General features: G+C 46.1%; 1 protein-coding gene across 5 annotated transcripts in view; it reads left to right on the forward strand.

The window, feature by feature from the left end:
- The first annotated feature begins 1,801 nt into the window (after window positions 1-1,801).
- The window catches only part of slc8a1a (solute carrier family 8 member 1a), a 29,162-nt gene continuing 10,094 nt past the window's right edge, over window positions 1,802-20,869 (forward strand). The window contains exons 1-7 of one of the 5 annotated variants that reach the window (XM_085408178.1): window positions 1,802-1,915; window positions 6,497-8,313; window positions 14,818-14,924; window positions 17,148-17,168; window positions 17,299-17,316; window positions 17,408-17,422; window positions 20,544-20,612. In XM_085408178.1, the coding sequence (XP_085264304.1) occupies window positions 6,518-8,313; window positions 14,818-14,924; window positions 17,148-17,168; window positions 17,299-17,316; window positions 17,408-17,422; window positions 20,544-20,612 (2,026 nt within the window). In that variant the 5' untranslated portion in view covers window positions 1,802-1,915; window positions 6,497-6,517. Of the gene's footprint in view, window positions 2,021-2,418; window positions 2,563-2,905; window positions 3,273-6,496; window positions 8,314-14,817; window positions 14,925-17,147; window positions 17,169-17,298; window positions 17,317-17,407; window positions 17,423-20,543; window positions 20,613-20,869 lie in introns of those variants that run through there. The other 4 variants (XM_085408177.1, XM_085408179.1, XM_085408176.1 and 1 more) reach the window with 4 other exon arrangements.

A 20,869-nucleotide genomic window follows, 5' to 3' on the forward strand; every position in this document is an offset into this window, starting at 1 on the left:
TCCTCGAGGGCCAGCATCCTGCTTGGCTTTGAGATATCCCTGCCCAACCTGATGCTGATTACCTGGATCAGGTGTGCTTTGCCAGTAAGAAGCTACAAGGGCAGGTTAGTTGGAAAACAAGCAGGACAGTGGCCCTCGAGGCCTGGAGTTCGACACCTGTGATCTGTTTTCTTACCACGTTAATTTCACCGTCCTCGTCTCTTCCTCACGCTGTTGTTGGGCTGTGGCCCCTCCTCCTGTGCTGCAGCAGCAGTCGTCTGAGCCTACGAGACTTGGTTGCTGGTTGTTTCTGGTTGTTGTGCTGGCTCAGGCTCAGCTGTCGCACTCACTACTCCCCACACTACACCAGCCTGCTGACACCTGAGCAAGCAGGTGAGCTTGTTGGTGTCAGACAGGTACGAAGAGAAGCGCTCCAAGCCAGATCCTGATACACCAACCCAGCACCTGTTGAGCAGAATGAAAAGATGAGCTCCAACACAGAACAGCAACCGTCGTCATTCTGCATCATCATTTGATGCTCTCAGAGCTGACTCAGTGAGGTCTCAGGGAGGGCCGCAGGCTTCTCTAAGATCTTAGCAGTAAGTGGCAACTTGGAGGTGGGTCTATAACTGCCAATCAGAGGAGGATCCAAATGTTCCTTTTTCAAAAGTGGGTGGATGACACCATTTTTGAAGCAGCTACTTTGCCAGAGGCCAGGAAACGACAGTGAGCACACTGGGGGTGATGCTCTGTGGGACATTTTTGATCTGCTGGTGTAGGTAACAGAGATGGTACCACTAAGCTCGCCAACTCAGGTAAAGTTACTGGTGTTGGACAACAGGCTGAACTGGTGTAGGACAGATACAGATAAATAAAAATAACACAGCGCTGGTCCGAAGTAAAAATGTCCTGAGAACAAGGTCCAGAGTGCCCTTTGGCGTGAGCTGAGCCAGATACATGCTGGTAAAAACGAAACGTGTCCATGACTCTCATAAAACTCCCAGCAGAGGTCAGAGCCATCATCAGTATGGACGTTAACATCCCAGCTATCATGAGCCTCAAACAGCACCTGCTCTCACCTGCTCTGAGCAGACACCTGAAAGTTTACCCACAATGCACCAGTGCTGGTTTCTGCTCTCTGATCCATGTCACTGATGCTGAGAGGAGGTCCGAGTTTCTGTAAACTTGCACTGATGCAGCGGAAAATAACAGAAAATGAGACGTGGTTCTGGGAGGGTCAGCTGACCCCCGTGTTTATCTCATGATTGGTCTGCACAGACACCAGAAGCACGAGTTTTACAGTTCACTCCTAAACCTTCATCGTTGAGACTGAACCGCAGCACGAGCATGTTGCTGCAGGAAATGATCACGATAATCACAGGAAGTGTTGCTCTGTGAATGCTTAAAGCTGAACTCTGTCCTCATAACCCCGCAGCAAGGGTTTCAATCTGCAGGTGAACCTGCACAGGTGTCAGCCTCAGTCACAAAAAGCATCTCGTTGTAATATTAAGAACTTACAATAAAATCAGAAGTTGTGCGAGGCTCGTCTGCTGTGAGGAACCGTGTTTAAAGGTGTGAGTGTGTCGCTCTCTGGATGCCTCCCTGTGAAGGTTGTGCAGATGTCATGTGTGGGGGTTTGGGGATGGGGGTGGGGGTGGCTGCGAGGCACTTGTCCCAGCATTCCTGCCTCTGTTAGCCGTTAGCGGTTATCTCCCCACGTGTCGGTGGTGACGAGGAGCTGCTGAATGGCCCCGGGCCCTGCAGAGCCTTGTATGGCCATGGCCCGCCAGCAGAAGGACGATAAGCAGCACGCAGGCAGCTACGCAGCCATGTTTAGTACGACATGTTTTTCTGTTAAATTTAGAGCAGTTATCGGACTCGGCTCTCCCTCCTGAGCGCACTCTCTTCTCCTGCTGCTGCTGTGTCAGGACCAGAGGTGAGTACCAGCTCAGAGAAGCACCACAGGCCGGGTTTACTCTGCGGCAGCTGGGCTTCTTCAGGTCATCGTCACGCCTCTGGGATGGAGTGATGTAATGCAGACGTAGGTGATGCTGTAGGGTAGCTGGTGTAATGTTGTGTGATTTTATAGGGTGTAATGGTGTGGTAATAGTATACAGCAGTACTGTGGCGTGTGAGGATTAGTACTGTTGTTGCTGGTACTTTGTACCACAAGTGAAGGACCAGAAGGACCAAAGCCTGCAGTTCCTCTGACATCCAGCGGAGGCAGCAGTGAGTCAGTCCTCATAGACTCCCATGTTAAACTTCCCATGCTTACAGCCTGATGCACCGATTGGTTGATCTCAGTAGATATTTCCATCCTTCACGCCACCTGTACGGCGGGAGGATGATTTCATAACTCGCCTGTTTAAATCTGACTAAATCGGAGCCAAACAGCTGTTTTTGGACACAGCTGATCTCTGATTGTAGCTCAGGTTCAACTCTCAGAGGGGAGGTCTGTGTGAGAGAGCTGAGACCAGAGAAGTACAGCTCGAGTACTTCTGGATAAGTTTTCACTGTAGCGGTGGTACAAGGAGAAACTCCTCCCAGCACTGATTGAAGTGAAGTAAAGGAGACGAGGCTGAGGTAACGGGGTGAATAAAATGCAGTTTGGTCCATAGATCAGTCTGATAAACGGCGGTTTCTTCCTGTTAAAAGGGAGTTTTTTCTTCCCACTGTCACCAAAGTGCTTGCTCATAGGGGATCATATGATTGTTGGGTTTTTCTCTGTATGGATTATTGTAGGGTCGACCTTACAATATAAAGCACCTTGAGGCGACTGTTGCTGTGGTTTGGCGCTGTGTAAATCAAACTGAATTGAAGTTTGCAGGAAGCAGAGGAGGACCAAATCAGTTTAGGATGAGACGTGAGGTGTGGACTCACCAAACTACAGATTCAGTAATCTGACCCCCGTTAAAGAGGAAACGTGAGAGCGGAGCTGCAGGAAACAGCCTGGCTCTGAATGAATTTGTTACACGTGATCTGATTTGCTGATTTCGTGTCCTCTTTGTTAACGTCACCCTGCGGGCGGCAGAGGGAGAGGAGGTGCTGAGGAGAGGACGGCGCTGCTCCGTCGGCTCTGTTGTTATTTCGGTGTTATCATCAGGTGGTGTTTCTGTTCCTCGTCTCCACGCCGTCTGACAGCCTCTCGCTGGTCCTCTGGAGGAGGTTTAGTGTCGGGGTTTCAGCTCTCTGTCAGATGAAAAGTCTTGTGCATTTGTCACCCTTCTGATTTTTTCTTCTTTTCCATCGTCCATCAGTGAGTTTGATCTTCACCTGAAACAGTTTGAGCCAAGGTAGGTTTCTGATTTTCTCCTGAGCAATCGTGCTCCAGCGTTTCAGCTGAGCTTGTGTTGCTGTTCATGTCACAGCAGGTCACAGCATCTCTCCCTGATCTAACTCTGACAGGGATGGTTTGGATTAATCGGTCTACGATTGTTCATTTTCGCACACCCATCCTTGTTTATTTATGTATATATATTTTTATTATAAATTAGCATTTTTGACCTGGACGCTGACACGCAGCAGTGTTTGTGATCAGTGTGTGTGAGCTGCAAACTTGGTTGGGTTATTAAAGATCATCGAATCATTTTAAAGATGTCCATTCAAATTTTATCTTTATTTAAAAAGCTTGAATATAAAAGAGACATAAACGAATTTAAAGGACTGTGTCACTTTAGTCATTTTTTGTCACTTGTTTTAACAGTTTGATGTCCTCCAGTAGTAGTTTTTCTCTTTTCCAGCAGGTTTGCGGCTCGCTGGTTGTCGTTTTCTCTTCGTAGCTTTGTCTTCTTTTATCACATTTCTGACAGCTTGTGTTGACGTTTTTCTTTCTTCTAAAGTGATTTGCAGTGTTCGTGGTACTTTTCTGTTTCTTTTTATTATATATATATATATATATATATATATATATATATATTTATTTTATTATATACTTTTGTACCTTTGATTTCCTGTCTCGCTCTCTTGCAACAGGTTAGTTTGCCTTTGTGTAATTGGGCTGCTTTGTGTCTTTTCATAGTCATACTGAGGTGTGAAATGTGACCTTGTAGGAACAACAGCCATGGTTGCTGTTGTCAGCTGTTATTGTAAGAGCAGCCTCTCATTAGACTTCAGTGTTGCTGGTGTAGGGTTGAAATAGGAGGAGCTGCTCTGTGGCTCCGCCCCATCTGCACTATCACATTCACACAAACACTTTTTTTCTACTCAAGTGCTTTCTCTCTAACAGCCACACTCTGAAGAATGCCTCAGAGAGCAACATGAGGTTCAGTGTCTTGCCCACAGATACCTTGGCATGGAGACAGGAGCAGGGATCAAACTGCCAACCTTTTGATTAGTACACAGCAAATCCAGCATGTCCAAATTAACACTGTCGGATTTGATTTCAACACTATTAAAGTGTCTATATGGGTCCACACCAGAGAGTGTTAATTTAACTCTTTTTGGAGAGTTGGTACGTTAACTCTGATTTAGTGTTAAACACCAAATCTGTCTGGAGTTGATAATTTAACACTTGGTGTTAAGAGTTTATATATTAACTCTCAAAGAGTATTTTAGTTTAACTACGTAAGAGTTATCTTCTAATTCATTCTAAAAAGCGGGAATTTTACTGTTCTGAACTCCTAGAAATTTCTTTTGGAAATAAACATTTGCTAAAAAGACGCAATGGTTTTTGAAAAACATTTATTCTGAACTGTGCACCAAGATTTCAAAACATTTTCTGAAAGATGTAACAGTGTACATGTTCTCACTTTCATTAGAATTTTGTTTATCAAAAGGTCTGACATGGTAAATGCAAATAACAGCATTCTCATCACTTATTTCTTCAATACAATATGCATGTCCTTCATTCATCCCTTTGTGGAACTTCAACGCACTTCTGCTCTCCCCCATATTCCATCTTCACAAGCATATCCTGTGTGGAGATTGAATAAAAATTAGTTGACACTAATTAATGGCACAAATAATCCAGTAAACAATTGCAGCACAGTAAAAAAAAAAGGAATCCTCTTTGAGCCACTACTTGTGTAAAGTATTTTCCCAAAAGACAAGGACACAGGCAACAGGTAATACTGAACTAAATGTAAAACCTCAACCTTTTTCATTTTTACCTAAACCGTGTGCACCAAACTCTGGAGGGATCTATGCTAACGTAGAATCCAGTCAGGACGTCTGCTACTGCTGTTTGCTCGTTTTTTTTTATGGGCGATCGTTTTCAGGCTTCAAGTAGCACCATTATACCAACATTTCACATTCTAGACATTGTTTTAGGTGTATTTGACCAAAAGTTTGACTGAAAATTCACATGCAAGCTTTTTTCAGTGCTGTGGTATTTGCCCGCAAACAATACCTTTCAGCTAGCTAAAACAGAATATTATGCTATCAGCGAGCAACATGGCTAATGCCTTTCACACAGCTTTGTCTCAACTCCAAAGAGCCACAGAAGTAAAAGCTCAGAATAATAATTGAAACAATCTTTGAAAAAATGACTTACCAAGCATGGCAAACAACTCGAATATGTAGAGCAAAATGTTCTGAAACGGCTTCACTTCAGCTTCGATTGGAGCCGTGCTGGGGGCGGAGTCTGTGAATTTACTCTGTTGGTGGTTAAAAGAATGTGACTCTACTTAGAGTAAAATTAACTCTACTTTTGCAAGAAGACTATTAACACCAAAACATTTAACACTTTTGAATTTGCTGTGTAGCTGACCTGATCTATTCAATTCAAATCACAACAACAGTCGGCTCAAGGTGCTTGATGTTGTAAGGTAGACCCTACAATAATACATACAGAGAAAAACCCAACAATCATATGACCCCCTATGAGCAAGCACTTTGGCGACAGTGGGAAGGTCACCTGGTCCAGCCCTAACTATATGCTTTAGCAAAAAGGAAAGTTTGAAGCCTAATCTTGAAAGTAGAGATAGTGTCTGTCTCCTGAATCCAAACTGGAAGCTGGTTCCACAGAAGAGGGGCCTGAAAACTGAAGGCTCTGCCTCCCATTCTACTTTTAAATACTCTAGGAACAACAAGTAGGCCTGCAGAGCGAGAGCGAAGTGCTCTAATAGGGTGATATGGTACTACAAGGTCATTAAGATAAGATGGGGCCTGATTATTTAAGACCTTGTATGTGAGGAGCAGGATTTTGAATTCTGGATTTAACAGGAAGCCAATGAAGAAGAAATCTGCTCTCTCTCCCTGTCAGTACTAGAAGGAGAGAGCAGATTTCTGAGCTACAGCCACCCCATATTGTTGAGCCTGCCAGAAGCATTTCATGTTTCACAAACCAAGCCCATCTCATGAGAACATGACTCATGTGTGGGTCAGGACAGACTTTAGCTTTCATACAGATGAGAGGACAGACTCTCCTTTTTTCACTGAAGCACTGCTGCTGCCAGTTTCACAGCCACTTTTAGAAGTAGAGCTAGTTTGAATGTGGAACAAGGCTTCAGCTCCAGCTCGGTTTTAAACATAATTAGGGAGAAACCAGAATAATGAGCACTCTCTCTGTATCTTACAGGTTTAAGGGAGCTGAAGCACCATGAGCCCAGCCAGGACCATGCCGATGTTCTTCACCTATAAGCTGATTTTCTTTCTGACCGTCATCTCAACTGAGTTTCCATATTCAGCAGCAGCGGGCTCTACTCTGACTCTCACCTCCAACCAGACAGCCACCAACCACAGCAAATGTGGTGGAAGCACCAACTGCATAGAGGGCGTTATCCTTCCTATGTGGAAGCCAGAAAACCCAGCCTTCACTGACCGCCTCGCCAGAGCAACCATATACTTCGTGGGGTTAGCGTACATGTTCTTAGGGGTCTCCATTATCGCCGATCGCTTCATGGCATCCATCGAAGTCATCACCTCCCAGGAGAGACGGATCACCATCAAGAAACCAAACGGTGAGAAGATCACGACGACTGTACGCATCTGGAATGAGACAGTGTCCAACCTGACCCTGATGGCACTGGGTTCATCCGCCCCAGAGATCCTCCTCTCAGTGGTGGAGGTTTGTGGGCACAACTTCAATGCCGGGGAGCTCGGTCCCAACACCATCGTAGGAAGCGCCGCCTTCAACATGTTCGTCATCATCGGGCTGTGTGTGTCTGTCATTCCTGAAGGAGAGACCAGAAAAGTGAAGCACTTGCGCGTGTTCTTCATCACCGCTGCCTGGAGCGTCTTTGCTTACACCTGGCTTTATCTGATCCTGGCTGTCTTTTCTCCAGGAGTTGTGGAAATATGGGAGGGGCTTCTCACGCTCTTCTTCTTCCCACTTTGCGTTGGATTGGCGTACATAGCGGATCGCAGACTTCTTTTCTACAAATACATGTACAAGCGATACAGGGCGGGGAAGCGGAAAGGAGTGATCATCGAAATGGAGGGAGAACCAGAACTTCCCTCAAAGGTTGACATTGAAATGGATGGAAAAATGCTCAACTCTCATGGAGAGGAGTTCACAGATGGAGAGGCAGGATTTGAAGGGAAGGAGCTGGATGAGGAGGAGGCCCGCAGGGAGGTGGCGAGGATCCTGAAGGAGCTGAAACAGAAACATCCGGAGAAGGAGATGGAGCAGCTGATGGAGCTTGCGAATTACCAAGTTTTAACCCAGCAACAGAAGAGTCGAGCTTTCTACCGCTGCCAAGCGACCAGAATCATGACAGGAGCGGGTAACGTCCTGAAGAAGCATGCCGCTGACCAAGCCAAGAGAGCCACCCATGATATCTTCTCTGAGGTGTCGGTGAACGACTTCTCTTCCAAAGTGATCTTCGACCCTGGTACCTACCAGTGTTTGGAGAACTGCGGCAGCGTGGCACTGAATGTGGTTCGACGTGGCGGAGACCTGACCAGCACGGTCTCCGTGGATTACCGGACAGAAGACGGCACCGCCAACGCCGGCTCAGATTATCAGTTCACAGAAGGAACAGTTGTGTTCAAACCCGGTGAGACGGAAAAAGAAATCCGCATCGATATTATCGATGACGACATCTTTGAAGAAGACGAGCACTTCCTGGTTCACCTAAGCAACGTCAGAGTTACAGCTGAGGGTTCGAACAGTCACGAGGCAAACCACGTGGACACCCTCGCAGGTCTGGGTTTGCCCTGCACGGCCACCGTTACCATATTTGATGATGACCACGCCGGGATCTTTACGTTCGAGGAGCCAGTGATGACCGTGAGCGAGAGCGTCGGGGTGATGGAGGTCAAGGTGATCCGGACCTCAGGAGCACGCGGCGTTGTGGTAGTGCCCTACAAAACGATACAGGGGTCCGCTAAAGGAGGCGGCGAGGACTTTGAGGATACACACGGAGTTCTGGAGTTTGAGAACGATGAGATTTCGTAAGTACGAATCCTCTTTAACGATCTGAAACAACTTTAGCTCCACAGGTGTTATAGTAACAGTATCTTACATGCTAATCGCTTCGCACCCACCAGTGTTTTGGCTCCTCCTCCAGGACTAGAGTTAGGGTTTGAGTTCAGTCATGTTTGGATTAGTTCATGGATCAGCTTTTTAAGGAGAATTGCATTTCTTTGTGACCTAACATTTTCTACTGTCTGTTTGGCATGTGGCTGAAACAAAACCGAACATGTTAAGAGGTTAGCCCTTACACCATCACGTGGCAGGCCTGGCTTCTCTTACATGGTTTCTTATTAATCCTAAAATATAAATGGATTTACGTACGGATCACTCTGTAGATTTCAAACCTTTCCAGATTATTCTAATGAACAGGCATGGGAATTTTTTCATCACCTCTTTAAACTGTACACGACGCAGACAATAGTTTCAACATCAGAAGCATCACTTCCATCGAGTTTAATCACTCGACACCTGAAGCACCATCAGATGCTGCTGACACTAAACAAGAGTCAGAGAACTCAAATTTGTCAGTGTGTGAATGTGAGAGTGAATGATTAGTGGTATTGTAAAGCGCTTTGGGTGCCTTGAAAGGCGCTATATAAATCCACTCCATTATTATTCAGCTTCTGCTTCCACGTCACACATAGCTGGTCCTGATCTTTAAAGGTAATTAATCCACAACTTTAATGAATGAATCCACAATCCTCATGTAGAATTAAGACGCACACACACACACACAGACACACACACAGACACACACACACACACACACAGACACACACACACACACACACACACACACACATGTGCACGCACACACACACACACACACACACACACACACACACACACACACACACACATGTGCGCACACACACACACACATGTGCGCGCGCACACACACACACACACACACAGACAGACACACACACACACAGACACACACACACACACACACACACACACACACACAGACACACACACACACACACACACACTCACATGTGCACGCACACACACACACACACACACACAGACAGACAGACACACACACACACAGACACACACACACACACACACACACACACACACACAGACAGACACACAGACACACACACACACACAGACACACACACACACACACACACACACACAGACACACACACAGACACACACAGACACACACACACACACACACACACACAGGTTGCTGGTGGTGTGGAGCCACACGGCGGGGCCAGCCGCCGTGCATAAATATAAAGCCACAAGTTAAGAAAACTACATCAAACATTTGGGGCACACCATGTGTAGAAGTAATCTAACTACTGTGTTTAGGTAGAGTAATCCTAGTGACCACTCAGGGTGCTGAGGTCGTAGGTCACGATGAAAACGAGCGAAATGCCTCACAGCTCTTGTATCCCGGTCTGAGTGTAACTCCGCCTCCACACAGTCACGTGACTTGTGTCTTCAGCCTTACATGCCTGGCATAGTGGCTGCAGGTCGCCTCTTTCCACGTCTCAAATGAAAACATTTATATCCGCGAAAGGAAGAGGACGGCGTGCTGGAATGGAGACGCTGCCTCGCTCGTCCTGTGTTTGAGTTTATTAATGAGGACGCTGGCAGCGCTGCGGCCGCAGCCTTATATAGACCGATGGAGTTATCGCAGCAGAGGCAGGATCTCCAAGCTCCACGGCACGTCCTGTTTTAGGCTGCGTTCAGTCACCCGGGAGACAGATGGCTGCAGGCGGGTCGTTTATAGTCAGTTTATTAGGCGCACCGTCAGTCTGCACGCCTCCCCGTCAGCACTGTGTGTGCTGCTCAGTGAGTTTGAAGGAAAGTCCTCCAGTGACAGAAGCAGGACAAGCCGCACAGCTTGCATCCATCAAAGCTGCAGCGAGTCAGGTACACAAACGCCTGCACGCTGCATGGCGGCGGTGAACGTGCTCGATGGCATTCAGTTTGACACGCAGCTGATGTAGTGATGTTGAAACAGCTGGACAGGTGATCCAGGTGAAGGGCTGCTGCAGTCGTCCTGACGGGAACATTTGATGGTCTTATCCAAGTGATTCTTTTTCCCAGAGGCAGCGTCTGCTTTGCCTCAGGCAGACTGTCAGGTCATGTGATGGCGCCCAGCAAATCAGCCACTGTGTGCTTTGTGATTATGTTACAGCGTGACTCGATGCGTGTCACACCCTGCAGGTGTCCCCTGGCTGTAAACAGCTGTCTGTGGGGACGGCGGTGTTTGCGCCTCAGCAGGTCACGCGTTGTGAAGCTGCACCCTCGATGTGTTTGAGAGGGCGGAGCTCTGATTGGCCCTCCGACACGTGATTGATCTGGATCACCTTCTTCTAGGTGTCAGACAATCCAGTAAATGATGAGATATTAAACATATGAAACTCTTCCTGGAATGTGTCTGCTGTCCTGGCATCATTGCGCCGGTTTATAGTTCGTAGCCGTCACCGAGGCAGCCGTAGCATTTCCTGTGTCCGGTTTTTGTCAACGCGAGGAAGGAGCGATATGACGGCTCCAACAGAAGAGCAGAGACCGGGCCCTTCCTTCTTTCTTTCCTTCCTTGTCTTCTTTCCTTTCCGTTTTTCCTTTCCTTCTTTGTCTTTCCTTCTTTCCTTTCCTTGTTATTTCTTTCCGTGTCGTGTCAAGGCTACATAAAGCGTTACTTTTCTCACTGCCACACTACATTATGACTCCACCCATGTCTCCAAATATGCTCACTTTGTGTCAAACGAATGTGTGACATCACCTCACTCCTGATCAGTGTTGGTCAAGTTACTTGAAAAAAGTAATCAGGAACTAATTACCGATTACTTCCCCAAAAAAGTAATCCCGTTACTTTACTGATTACTTATTTTCAAAAGTAATTAATTACTTAGTTACTTTTTAAAAACACGATTTACAACCTGAACAGGTGATAAAGCGATAGATCTCTCAGCCCAATTCTACTTTTTTTACATAATCCATCATACAAAATGTAATCAGATGGAAAAGTCTCTTTTTAAAACTTGTTTTATTAGTTTTAATCTTTTAACTTTATGCATCAAGCAAACATTTAATTATATGCAACATTCTCTGACTGGAAGAAATTAGTTTAACATTTAAACCTATTTTCTGCACATTCCAGCACATAAAATAAAATATTTTGTGTGTTTACACTCAGTGTTTCAAATAGATGCAAGTAAAACACAGCAGAAAATAAATAAAGTCAAAGACTCAGCGGTCCTGTTGCTCTATTTTCACCTGTAAAGCAGGAGTGGGGTAGGCGGAGGTTTACCCTGGTGCAGGTGTGCCGCGGTCAGTGGAAGAATCCGCGAGTTTCTCTGTGAGTTTCCCATTACGTCGTAGCTACTCGGTGCTTGTTGGAAGTTTAGGGGTTTTTTCGCTGTAAAAAGAAGTTTTCTTCCCACGCACAGCGGACACTAATGTTTTTGTCACTTTTTATGGAATCAAACTCAAAGTAAGGTCAGTACTTCCACGCTTTAAACGCTGCACGCTCATACTCTCTCTGCACTCGATATATGATCCATTGTTGATCTGCACACAGCTGTTGTCACGAACGTCGCACTCGCTTATGTCACTGTCATGAGACACTCTCACAAAAAGTCACGGTTTTAGTAACGCAGTAACGCAGCGTTCCTACGGGAAAGTAACGGTAATCTAATTACTGTTTTTGCAATAGTAATCCCTTACTTTACTCGTTACCTGAAAAAAGTAATCAGATTACAGTTACTGCCCATCTCTGCTCCTGATTGGGTGGGCTCAGTGAAACTAGGCCTTCTGTCATTGGCCAGACTCTCCTGTAATTATAAAACATAAAGTTTCAGTTAAGTCACAGAAAAAGCTTTTTTCTCATTAAGGACGTTTGTGAAATAAATAAAAATCTGACGTTTGTGTCGTAGACGGCAACACAACTTTCAGTGTTTTCTGTCACGTTGGTGCAGCGTGAATGAGCGTTGCAGGAAATGTATTCAAATACAGCCAACAATTTATGCCCTCCTTCACATTTTCCAAAGCCATCCAGGGGCCCGATTGTGGCCCCCGGGCCTTATGTTTGACAGCCCTGGTGTAAGGTGTCTGTCGCTGCCAGTCAAAGCAGTCTGTGACATCATGGCGGTGTGTGGTCGGATGCCGGATCAGTGAAAGTGTGATGATTTGAAACGTAACAGCTGCTGCAGGTGTGCACACCTGCATCCTGCATGGCAGCGGCTCGCTGAGGGGGCGGCCTGCAGCTGCCTGCTGCTGCCTGTAGCTGCCTGTAGCTGCCTGCTGCACGGATGCTGGATGTTCGCTCGTGTTTCCATCTTTTCTCAGGCGGCTGGAGGTGTGGGGGATTTTCAGTGTGTCAGATGTCTTCTGTCTGCTGTGCGGAGCAGATAAACACCACGCTGCTCTCTTCCTTATTAGGCCAGCCCGCGTTCAGGCAGCAGCACCTCGTCCCTGCTCTTCGTCGCAGCATCAGCCCATAAAGCAGACACATCACTGCAGCTTGTTCCTGTCACGGCCGACGACGGGGGAGGTCGCTGCTGGCCGGCGGCCACGTCTGCAGACTCGGTGTACTTTTTATCTCGTTTCTCCTTCCTCCACAGAAACCCTCTGCAGTGATAAAAAGCTGACTTACGTAGAGTTTATATGTAATCTCTGATTTTTATAGAGGCAGTAAATCACACAGACCTCTGCAGCTCGGAGAGCGTTTCCATTTGTAGCTCCTCGGTGCATTCACGCTCTGTCACTGCAACGAAGCAGCTTTCAAGATTTTACAACCCAGATGCACAAAACTCAGGATGCTTATTTTATTTACAATAAAACACAGACAACGAATCAAAGCTTTAAACTGACAACATTTTCCATTGTTAGAAAAATATGAGGTCATTTTGAATTTCATGGCAACAACTTTAAAAAAATTCTGCAAAAAGAGAAACAGGTGAAGGAAGAGGACGCGCGATCACAGCATCAAACCGCCGTCTTAGAGAGGCAGAGGGTCGCCGACCTGCGAAGTCAGCGTCTGTGAGCAGCTCAGCGTGTCTTCCATACATACAAGTTACAGCTCCAAAGCTCCTTTAAAACTGATCTGAGGTCAGACCCAACCAAACATCAGCCTGCAGCTCTGATGGGGGCGTGTCAGTGCCTGTGCACCTCATGATGGAGCAAGACGATGCTAAACCCGCAGTTTAGATTTGCTGTCCTGCTTTAAAACTGATCTCAGAACAGCTCATTTTGTCAGCTTTAACGTGTGACGTGTTTCTGTGTTTGATAAAATGAGTTTATGAGCTTCTGTTTTCAGTCCTGTTTACACAGAGACCTCACATTTACACAGTTAATATCTGAGGACGCGCCGTGGACGTCCGAGTCTCTGCGCGTTCTTTGGTTTACGGCAAAGCTGTGAGTGTGGTTGTAGCTTTACGGCAGAGAGTCTCGGCCGGGCGGGTTCAGTTAGTGTCCATGTTTGTCCCGTCCTTTCCTGTCCAGCTGTCCTTCCAGCTGTTTCCTTCTGATGGGACTTTTTAGAGTCTTGTGTTCCTGCTATAGGGAACAGAAGGTGCTCCTCTGGTGCTGTGAGATTTACCTCCACCTGAGAATCACCTGGGCACTCCTTCCATGGTAACATGGTCGATCTGTAACCAGCACTAAATATACTCGAGGTGGAAACAAACAGACGAGTATTAAAATGAGCAGCAGTAACTGTAATCTGCATTATCAGGTTCTTTAAAGATGACTTAAAAGTTAAATAATAATGAATCGGCACAAAGTGAGATCTAAGTCATCCTCGCTGATCCCAAACAACCTTCTGTCTTTGCAGATAACTTTGATGATGATTTACTGGTTTTAAATCAGCTCTTTTGTCTGTGAGTTCTTTGATTGCTTTTATTTTATTTACAGATTCTTTGGATGAATAAAACTGAAACTCAAACATCCACAAAGCTGAAAGTGTCCAGAAACTGTGACACCAAACAAACCGTGTCCTTGGATCACTGAGAAAGCCCCAAAGCATCAATCTGCTCACATTAAATAAACATGGGAGTGGATGCAGTTTCCATTCACACACACACACACGGCCTGCTGTAGCCTCCAGCTCCGCCTCCAACACCGAACAAACAAACTGTGTCATCATGAGATCTCCTCGCCGTCCTCTCGTCTTCTCTGTTTCACATGAAATTCAGAAATGACTGACTCTCTTCTGTGCGTCCTCACACTCCTAACTCTGCTGCCTCACCTGAACAACTCAGATTTGATTTCCTGGAGTCATAAATATTAAGCATAGTACTGGCCTGGTTTAGGGTTGGAGCTCAGAGAGCTGCGCACATAACGTTCGTACGAAGCGGTGCCGGCGAACAGAAACACGAGGTCACGCGGTGTGTGTGTGTAAATGTCGGCGGCGTCTCCCTCTGCCCGCCGTGTTTCTCCTTTTGCGGTGTCTCGGGCTTCTGCACGCTTCTCCTTCTGCAAACTCTCTTTCCGGCTTTTCTCTGTTTCAGCAAAACCATTCGGATAAATATAATCGATGACGAAGAGTACGAGAAGAACAAGAACTTCTTCCTGGAGATCGGAGAGCCTCGGCTGCTGGAGATGAGTGAGAGGAAAGGTGGGGGGGTGTCGCCTTCCTGTACCCTGACCCCTTCTATATCACTGATAACCTTTGACCTCAGTCAGCCCTGTTGATGTGGTGTTTAATGTCATAACGAGTGCGGGGAAGTTTGAGTTGAGCTCATCCTTTAATAATCTGAGCTAATCATGTTTTTGCATCCCAGCAGGCAGACAAGGTGTCTGTGTTTGTGTGAACTAATGCATGACCCTTGACCTCTGACCCCCCTCCCCCCACAGGAAGATCATAGCCATTAAAATAATCGATCACGAGGAGTATGATAAGAATGCCAGCTTCTACGTAGAGCTGCAGGAGCCGTACTGGAACAGGAGGAGATGGACAGGTGTGGACGGGCACCTTAACCTCTGACGACCTCTGACCTGTCCTCCTTTGCCTGTCTTTGTGGAGTTTGTCTTTGCTGCTGTCACTCCTTTGCCCTCAGCTGGCGTCCTATTGGTCCAGACTGAATTATCAGTGCTGAGAGGTGCTAGGACAGTTTGAGTCAACTTTATCGATACATAAGGCGACAACAAAATCAACGCGTTGATTCTTTTCTCCGGGTTCATAGAAATCTTCACACAGTATTGTTGCCGTTCACTCAGACGTTTATGGCGAACACCCGGTGTCGCTTTTTCTTCTCGTCGGGTTTGTGATGTGAAGGCACGTGTAACCAGGTCACCTGTGGCGTTTAACAGCTCTTGGATGGCCCCGCCCCTCCCTGAGCCTGGTTCTGCTGGAGGTTTCTTCCTGTTCAAAGGGAGTTTGTCCTTCCCACTGTCGCCAAAGTGCTTGCTCAAAGGGGGTCATATGATTGTTGGGTTTTCATTGCAGGGTCTTTAACTTGAGGCGACTGCTGTGGCGATTTGTGATTTTTAAATAAACTCCTTTGGACTAAATTGAATAACATGAACAAATAATGGAAAGAATTTTCATGTGATTAAATTGCTTTATTTTAGCATTATGCAATGCTGTTATTATAACTTAATGGAGTTGGATCAACTTATTTACTGCAGTTGAGTCTAACTTAATTTATTTAAGTTGATCCAACCCATGAAAATGATGTTAGTCTGAAAAAAATGCCTAATGCTGACAGAAAGCCATTTATTAATGTGGAAATCCTTTTCATTAAGTTCATTTAAAGACTTAATTTTTTAGAGTGTTCAACAAATTCTAGACCAGGGGTGTCCAACTCCAGGCCTCGAGGGCCACTTAACGTAAAAACACTTTTACCATGGTTACCGGGGCCTATCCGGACGTGATAGGGCGAGAGGCGGGGCAAACCCTGGATAGGTCACCATTCTGTCGCAGGGCTAACACAGAGAGACAGACAACCATTTGCACTCACAGGTAATTTAGAAACACCAACTAACCTAACTTTTCAGTTGTGGGAGGAAGTCAGAGTACCCACTGCAAACTCGGCCAGATTGTGGATTTGACCACAGGACCTTCTTGCTGTGAGGCAACAGTGGTAACCGCTGTGCCACTGAGCTGTCAATCCAGGCTTAAAAACAGCAGGAAGGTTCTGATCACAAGGCTCGATACACAACTTTCTGCACGTTTTTGTCTCTGACAGGTTAAACCACAATAAAGAGCGATAGCATACACGTCGTCTGTGTGGTCGTCTGCCTCTTATAACTCCAGTGATTTTCCCGTGGTCTCAAATCTTTGGAATTATGGTCACCACAGAAACAGGAAGTTATTTTGTTCAGATTACCAGTTTGAATCTTTTAAACGTAACAACCGCCCACTTTCATTTCCCTGAGTGTACTGAGGCAGCCTGGGTGTTTCACTGGGTTTTCAGGTGGTTTTTGTGGAGTTTGTGTCTTCGCCCAGTTCGCCTCACTAGAACATGCTAGTTCGTCTTATCTTAGTCCCGGAGAGGCTAGGAGAGAGATTCTCGCTTCCTTGTTGGTCCAGGTGTGGACAGATGCGGATGTGTCCGGTCAAGCTGTGATGCTGGCAGGTTGGGGAGGACGGGTCAGGTCCATTCAGCCTGGACTCTCATATGAAACCTGCACGTGTCCGTGTTAATCGCACACTTTAAATTTGTGTTAGATGTAACAGTAAACTAACAGCTGACCACCGCTCGAACCGTCGTTGGCGTCACGTTTGTCACGCGTTCGTTCAGCAGCATGAAGTCCAGATTGAGGACAGGTGTGTCAAACAGAGACCTTCTGATGTCACTTCTGCTTCATGTCTCTCTCGTCTCTTTCTTCTCTTCAGCTGTGTTGCTTCAGGAAGTCGGTAAGCCGCTTTCTTTGTCCCCTTCCTGTCTGCAAACCGTTTATGTGTGTCGCTTTCATGATTTCTAAGAATTGCCACAAAACCAAATGACTAACTCTGACTTCCTGTTTCGTACTTGCTGTCCTTTCAGGTGGATTCGTTAAGACAGGTAGGTGAAAGCCAGCAGTGAGACGATATCTGACATGTGAGCATTCACTGTATGTGTGTGTTAATTTGTGCTTTTTGTGACTTTTTGATAGACAAACAGCTGTATGGTAAGACACCTGTCAGTGGTGTAAATGTTGGCTTTCAAAGTGTGTCAACACTTAAAGCAACGTGTACGATGGTAGCGGCGTCTTGTAAGCTCTTCACGTGACTCTCATTCATCACCTTTAAACGTTGGGCGCCTGAGACGAAGCCCCGAATCTCAGATTTACAAACAGACCAAAGCCCGTTCCCACTGCTCCACCAGGCCCGAGAAGCGTTTGTGTTTCACTGTGGTCACCAACGTGCGACGGGTGATTGGCATATCCCGCGTAGAGCTGGTCATGTGACTGCATGCGTCCTGAACGCCGCCACAGAGTGGACCTAGCTACAGTGGCTTGCAAAAGTATTCGGCCCCCTTGAACTTTTCCACATTTTGTCACATTACAGCCACAAACATGAATCAATGTTATTGGACTTCCAGGTGAAAGACCAACACAAAGTGGTGCACACGTGAGAAGTGGAACGAAAATCATACATGACTCCAGACATTTTATACAAATAAATAACTGAAAAGTGGCTTCAGAATTGGAGTCCATCTTTTACGTACAGGCTATGCTCAGCATTTGAAATGCCCTGACCCGTTCTGTGCGTCATCGTGATCACAGATGAAACAGCACCAGCGCACCTCTTGTTATGTTTTCTTTCAGGGCATCATGCAGGGGAAGAAGCTCAGGGTAATTTAAACATGGCGTCCATCGGCACGCTGCAACACCATCATTCCTGTTATTTCGCTGAGCCACAGAGCGTCTCAACTTTAATGAAGTTGGTGGAAATAGAAGAGAAATTATAGTAAATAACATTTTAAGTCAAACACATCAGCGAGTATTTAAAAAATCATCATCCCAAAGCAGCTGGAAGAGCAGGTGTGACTGTTAGGCCGGCTGTTTCCAGACTGGCTGAGCGTGAGACATGCTCTCAGTGCAGAACGAGCAGTTTCCTGATGCAAAGCGATGTTTTGGTCCAATCACAAGCTTTCCCTGAACCTAACCATGCAGGTTTTTAGTTCCTGAAGCTAATGAGTGAGGGATAACAGGAGAAACCCGATGTCAGGACTTATCTTTCACATAAGGATTAGACACAGGCAGCGTCAGACACAGTGGGATGAGAGGGCAATGGCTGTTTGCTAAATGAGAGCCTGTCTTTGGTATTGTGTCCTAGCTGAGACACAATACAGATGAAAACATCTGGAAAGACATTCATTCAGTTCTGTGAAGGCGTGACCTCCGTGGTTCCTGCAGGAACGATCCCATTCAGCTTTCCCTCAAACAGCGATCCTCTCTGGGGTCATTTACACTCATCCGCCTCAAACTCCCAGAGTTCATTTCACCATCCAATCGCCAAGCTTGAAATTCTGTGACGTGAGCTCCCGACAACTTCAGGCTCCGTCTCTGTGTCAGTCTGAACCATCAGCTGCTTCTCCAAGGCAGCGATGACAGACGTTTAAAGAAGGACTTAAACCTGGGAGATGATGGGAAACCTGCAGGAAACGGCGGCTTTGCACCTCACCACTTTGACAACACGTGTGCTCCTCACAGCTTGTGATTGGCAGAAATTTCTCTAAGATCCATTAACCTTTGATCAAACGCTTCCCCGAGGAACCTTCAGAGTGTCCAACATGAAATCTGAGCAGAAACTGTCTCAGACTCGCTCACAGCAAAACCTGGCCTTCGAATTTCTGACTACTGTAGTTACTTCTAGTTACTGTAACAACCCAAAAACCTCGCTGCCATTAACTAACCTTATGACTCCGCCCTCTTATCTAAATATGGTCACACAAAAACCAATCAGGCGGCCGATGCTGATGTCACCATTTCTACAGTGTACAGACAACACGTGAGCTTTAGAGCCTGTTATTGTGCCAAAAAATCACCTGTTTTGAGCCAATCAGTGAAGAGAAGACTCTTTCCTGACTAGGAAACATCTGGAGGTTTCCGGAAGCCTTAAAATTGTGAGACAAGGAAGGTTATTTCTAACCAAACTGAGCATGCTCAGATACGCACAAACAGGTCCTCAGCGCTCTGAGATGCTGAACCGTCAGTGTGATCATTAATGTGAATGTTTGAAGGTAAGACCTTCAGAATAAAAGAGGGATCATTTAATCAGACTCTCTGCAGGTTCTCACAAACGTTTACTAAAAAAGTCTTAAACAGCATTAAATTAAATCTCAGACTCAATTCAATTTTATTTATATAGCGCCAAATCACAACAAAAGTCGCCTCAAGGCGCTTCATAGATACAGAGAAAAACCCAACAATCATATGACCCCCTATGAGCAGCACTTTGGCGAAAGTGGGAAGGAAAAACTCCCTTTAACAGGAAGAAACCTCCGGCAGAACCAGGCTCAGGGACGTCATTTTATTACTGTTATTATTATTTCAGTTCAGAGAGCAGCACAGCTCATCAATATTTTAAAAACATCAAATAATACTGCCGTCAGCAGACAGGATTTGTTTTCACTCCTCGCTGCTTCCTGTTAGCGTCACATGCCCTCTGTAACTGTCCGTTAGTCTAACGCTCAACCCTCCACCTGAATGCCCACCTGAGGAGGAGCTGCAGGTGTGAGCGTCAGTGTTCTGCTCGTGTAAGCAGAGTGGGTGTAACCCCGCCCCCCGGCATGTGCTGATGGTAAAGCACACCCTTTATATTGCTCAGCACAGCCAGCCTAGGCGAACACTGCTACGATGCTAGCCCCATGGTGCGATCATAGACTGTGTACAAAAGAAGTAAGCCTGTCACTGTTCACGTGCTCACAGCTGCAAAATGCCGTTTGTGGACCGAGCGCACAGTTACCATCCAGTAAAATTAAGTCTCCACATCTCCCACATGAGCTGAGGTAGAGAGACATCAAGCTAACCTTTTAACTAACCTGCACTGGTTGAATGATAACTAACCTTCGTTAATGAAAAGCATCACAGGAACATAAATCCAGATTGAACAGCAAACACACACATTTCATCCCGATTTTTGAAGTCTATTACTAAACAAAAACACCTCTGACATTTCACAGACTTACAGATTCTGTCCCTCTGAACAGACGCACATTAAACACACAAGCCGTCAGCTTGGTGCTGGATACAGGCTGTGATGATTCAGCCCTGTTCTGGTTTCAGTTTCTGTTCACCTGTTCAGGCAGAGACATCTACAGGAAGGTCCAGGGACGAGAGCACCCCGTCCCCTCCAACATCATCAGCATCGCAGGTTTGCCCATCATCTATCTTTTACTGTGCTAACTTTTATCACAGTGTCAAACGAACCATTATGATCATTTATTTTCGTAGCTCTGATCAGGACAGGCAACGCTCATATGTACACAGGTATCAATGAGAGCTGAGCTTTGAGAAAACTCGTGTTATTGATTGTGGGCTTTTGACTGGCCAACATTTCTTCACTGTCAGGGTTTAGACGTCTTCTTGGGAAATCTTTAGTGAGAACTGAGAGCAATTCAACCATCTCTC

Source organism: Rhamphochromis longiceps, linkage group LG6 (assembly GCF_057381845.1).
Source record: "Rhamphochromis longiceps isolate RC_006_pf linkage group LG6, R_longiceps_female_GT1.1, whole genome shotgun sequence".
NCBI lineage: Eukaryota > Metazoa > Chordata > Actinopteri > Cichliformes > Cichlidae > Rhamphochromis > Rhamphochromis longiceps.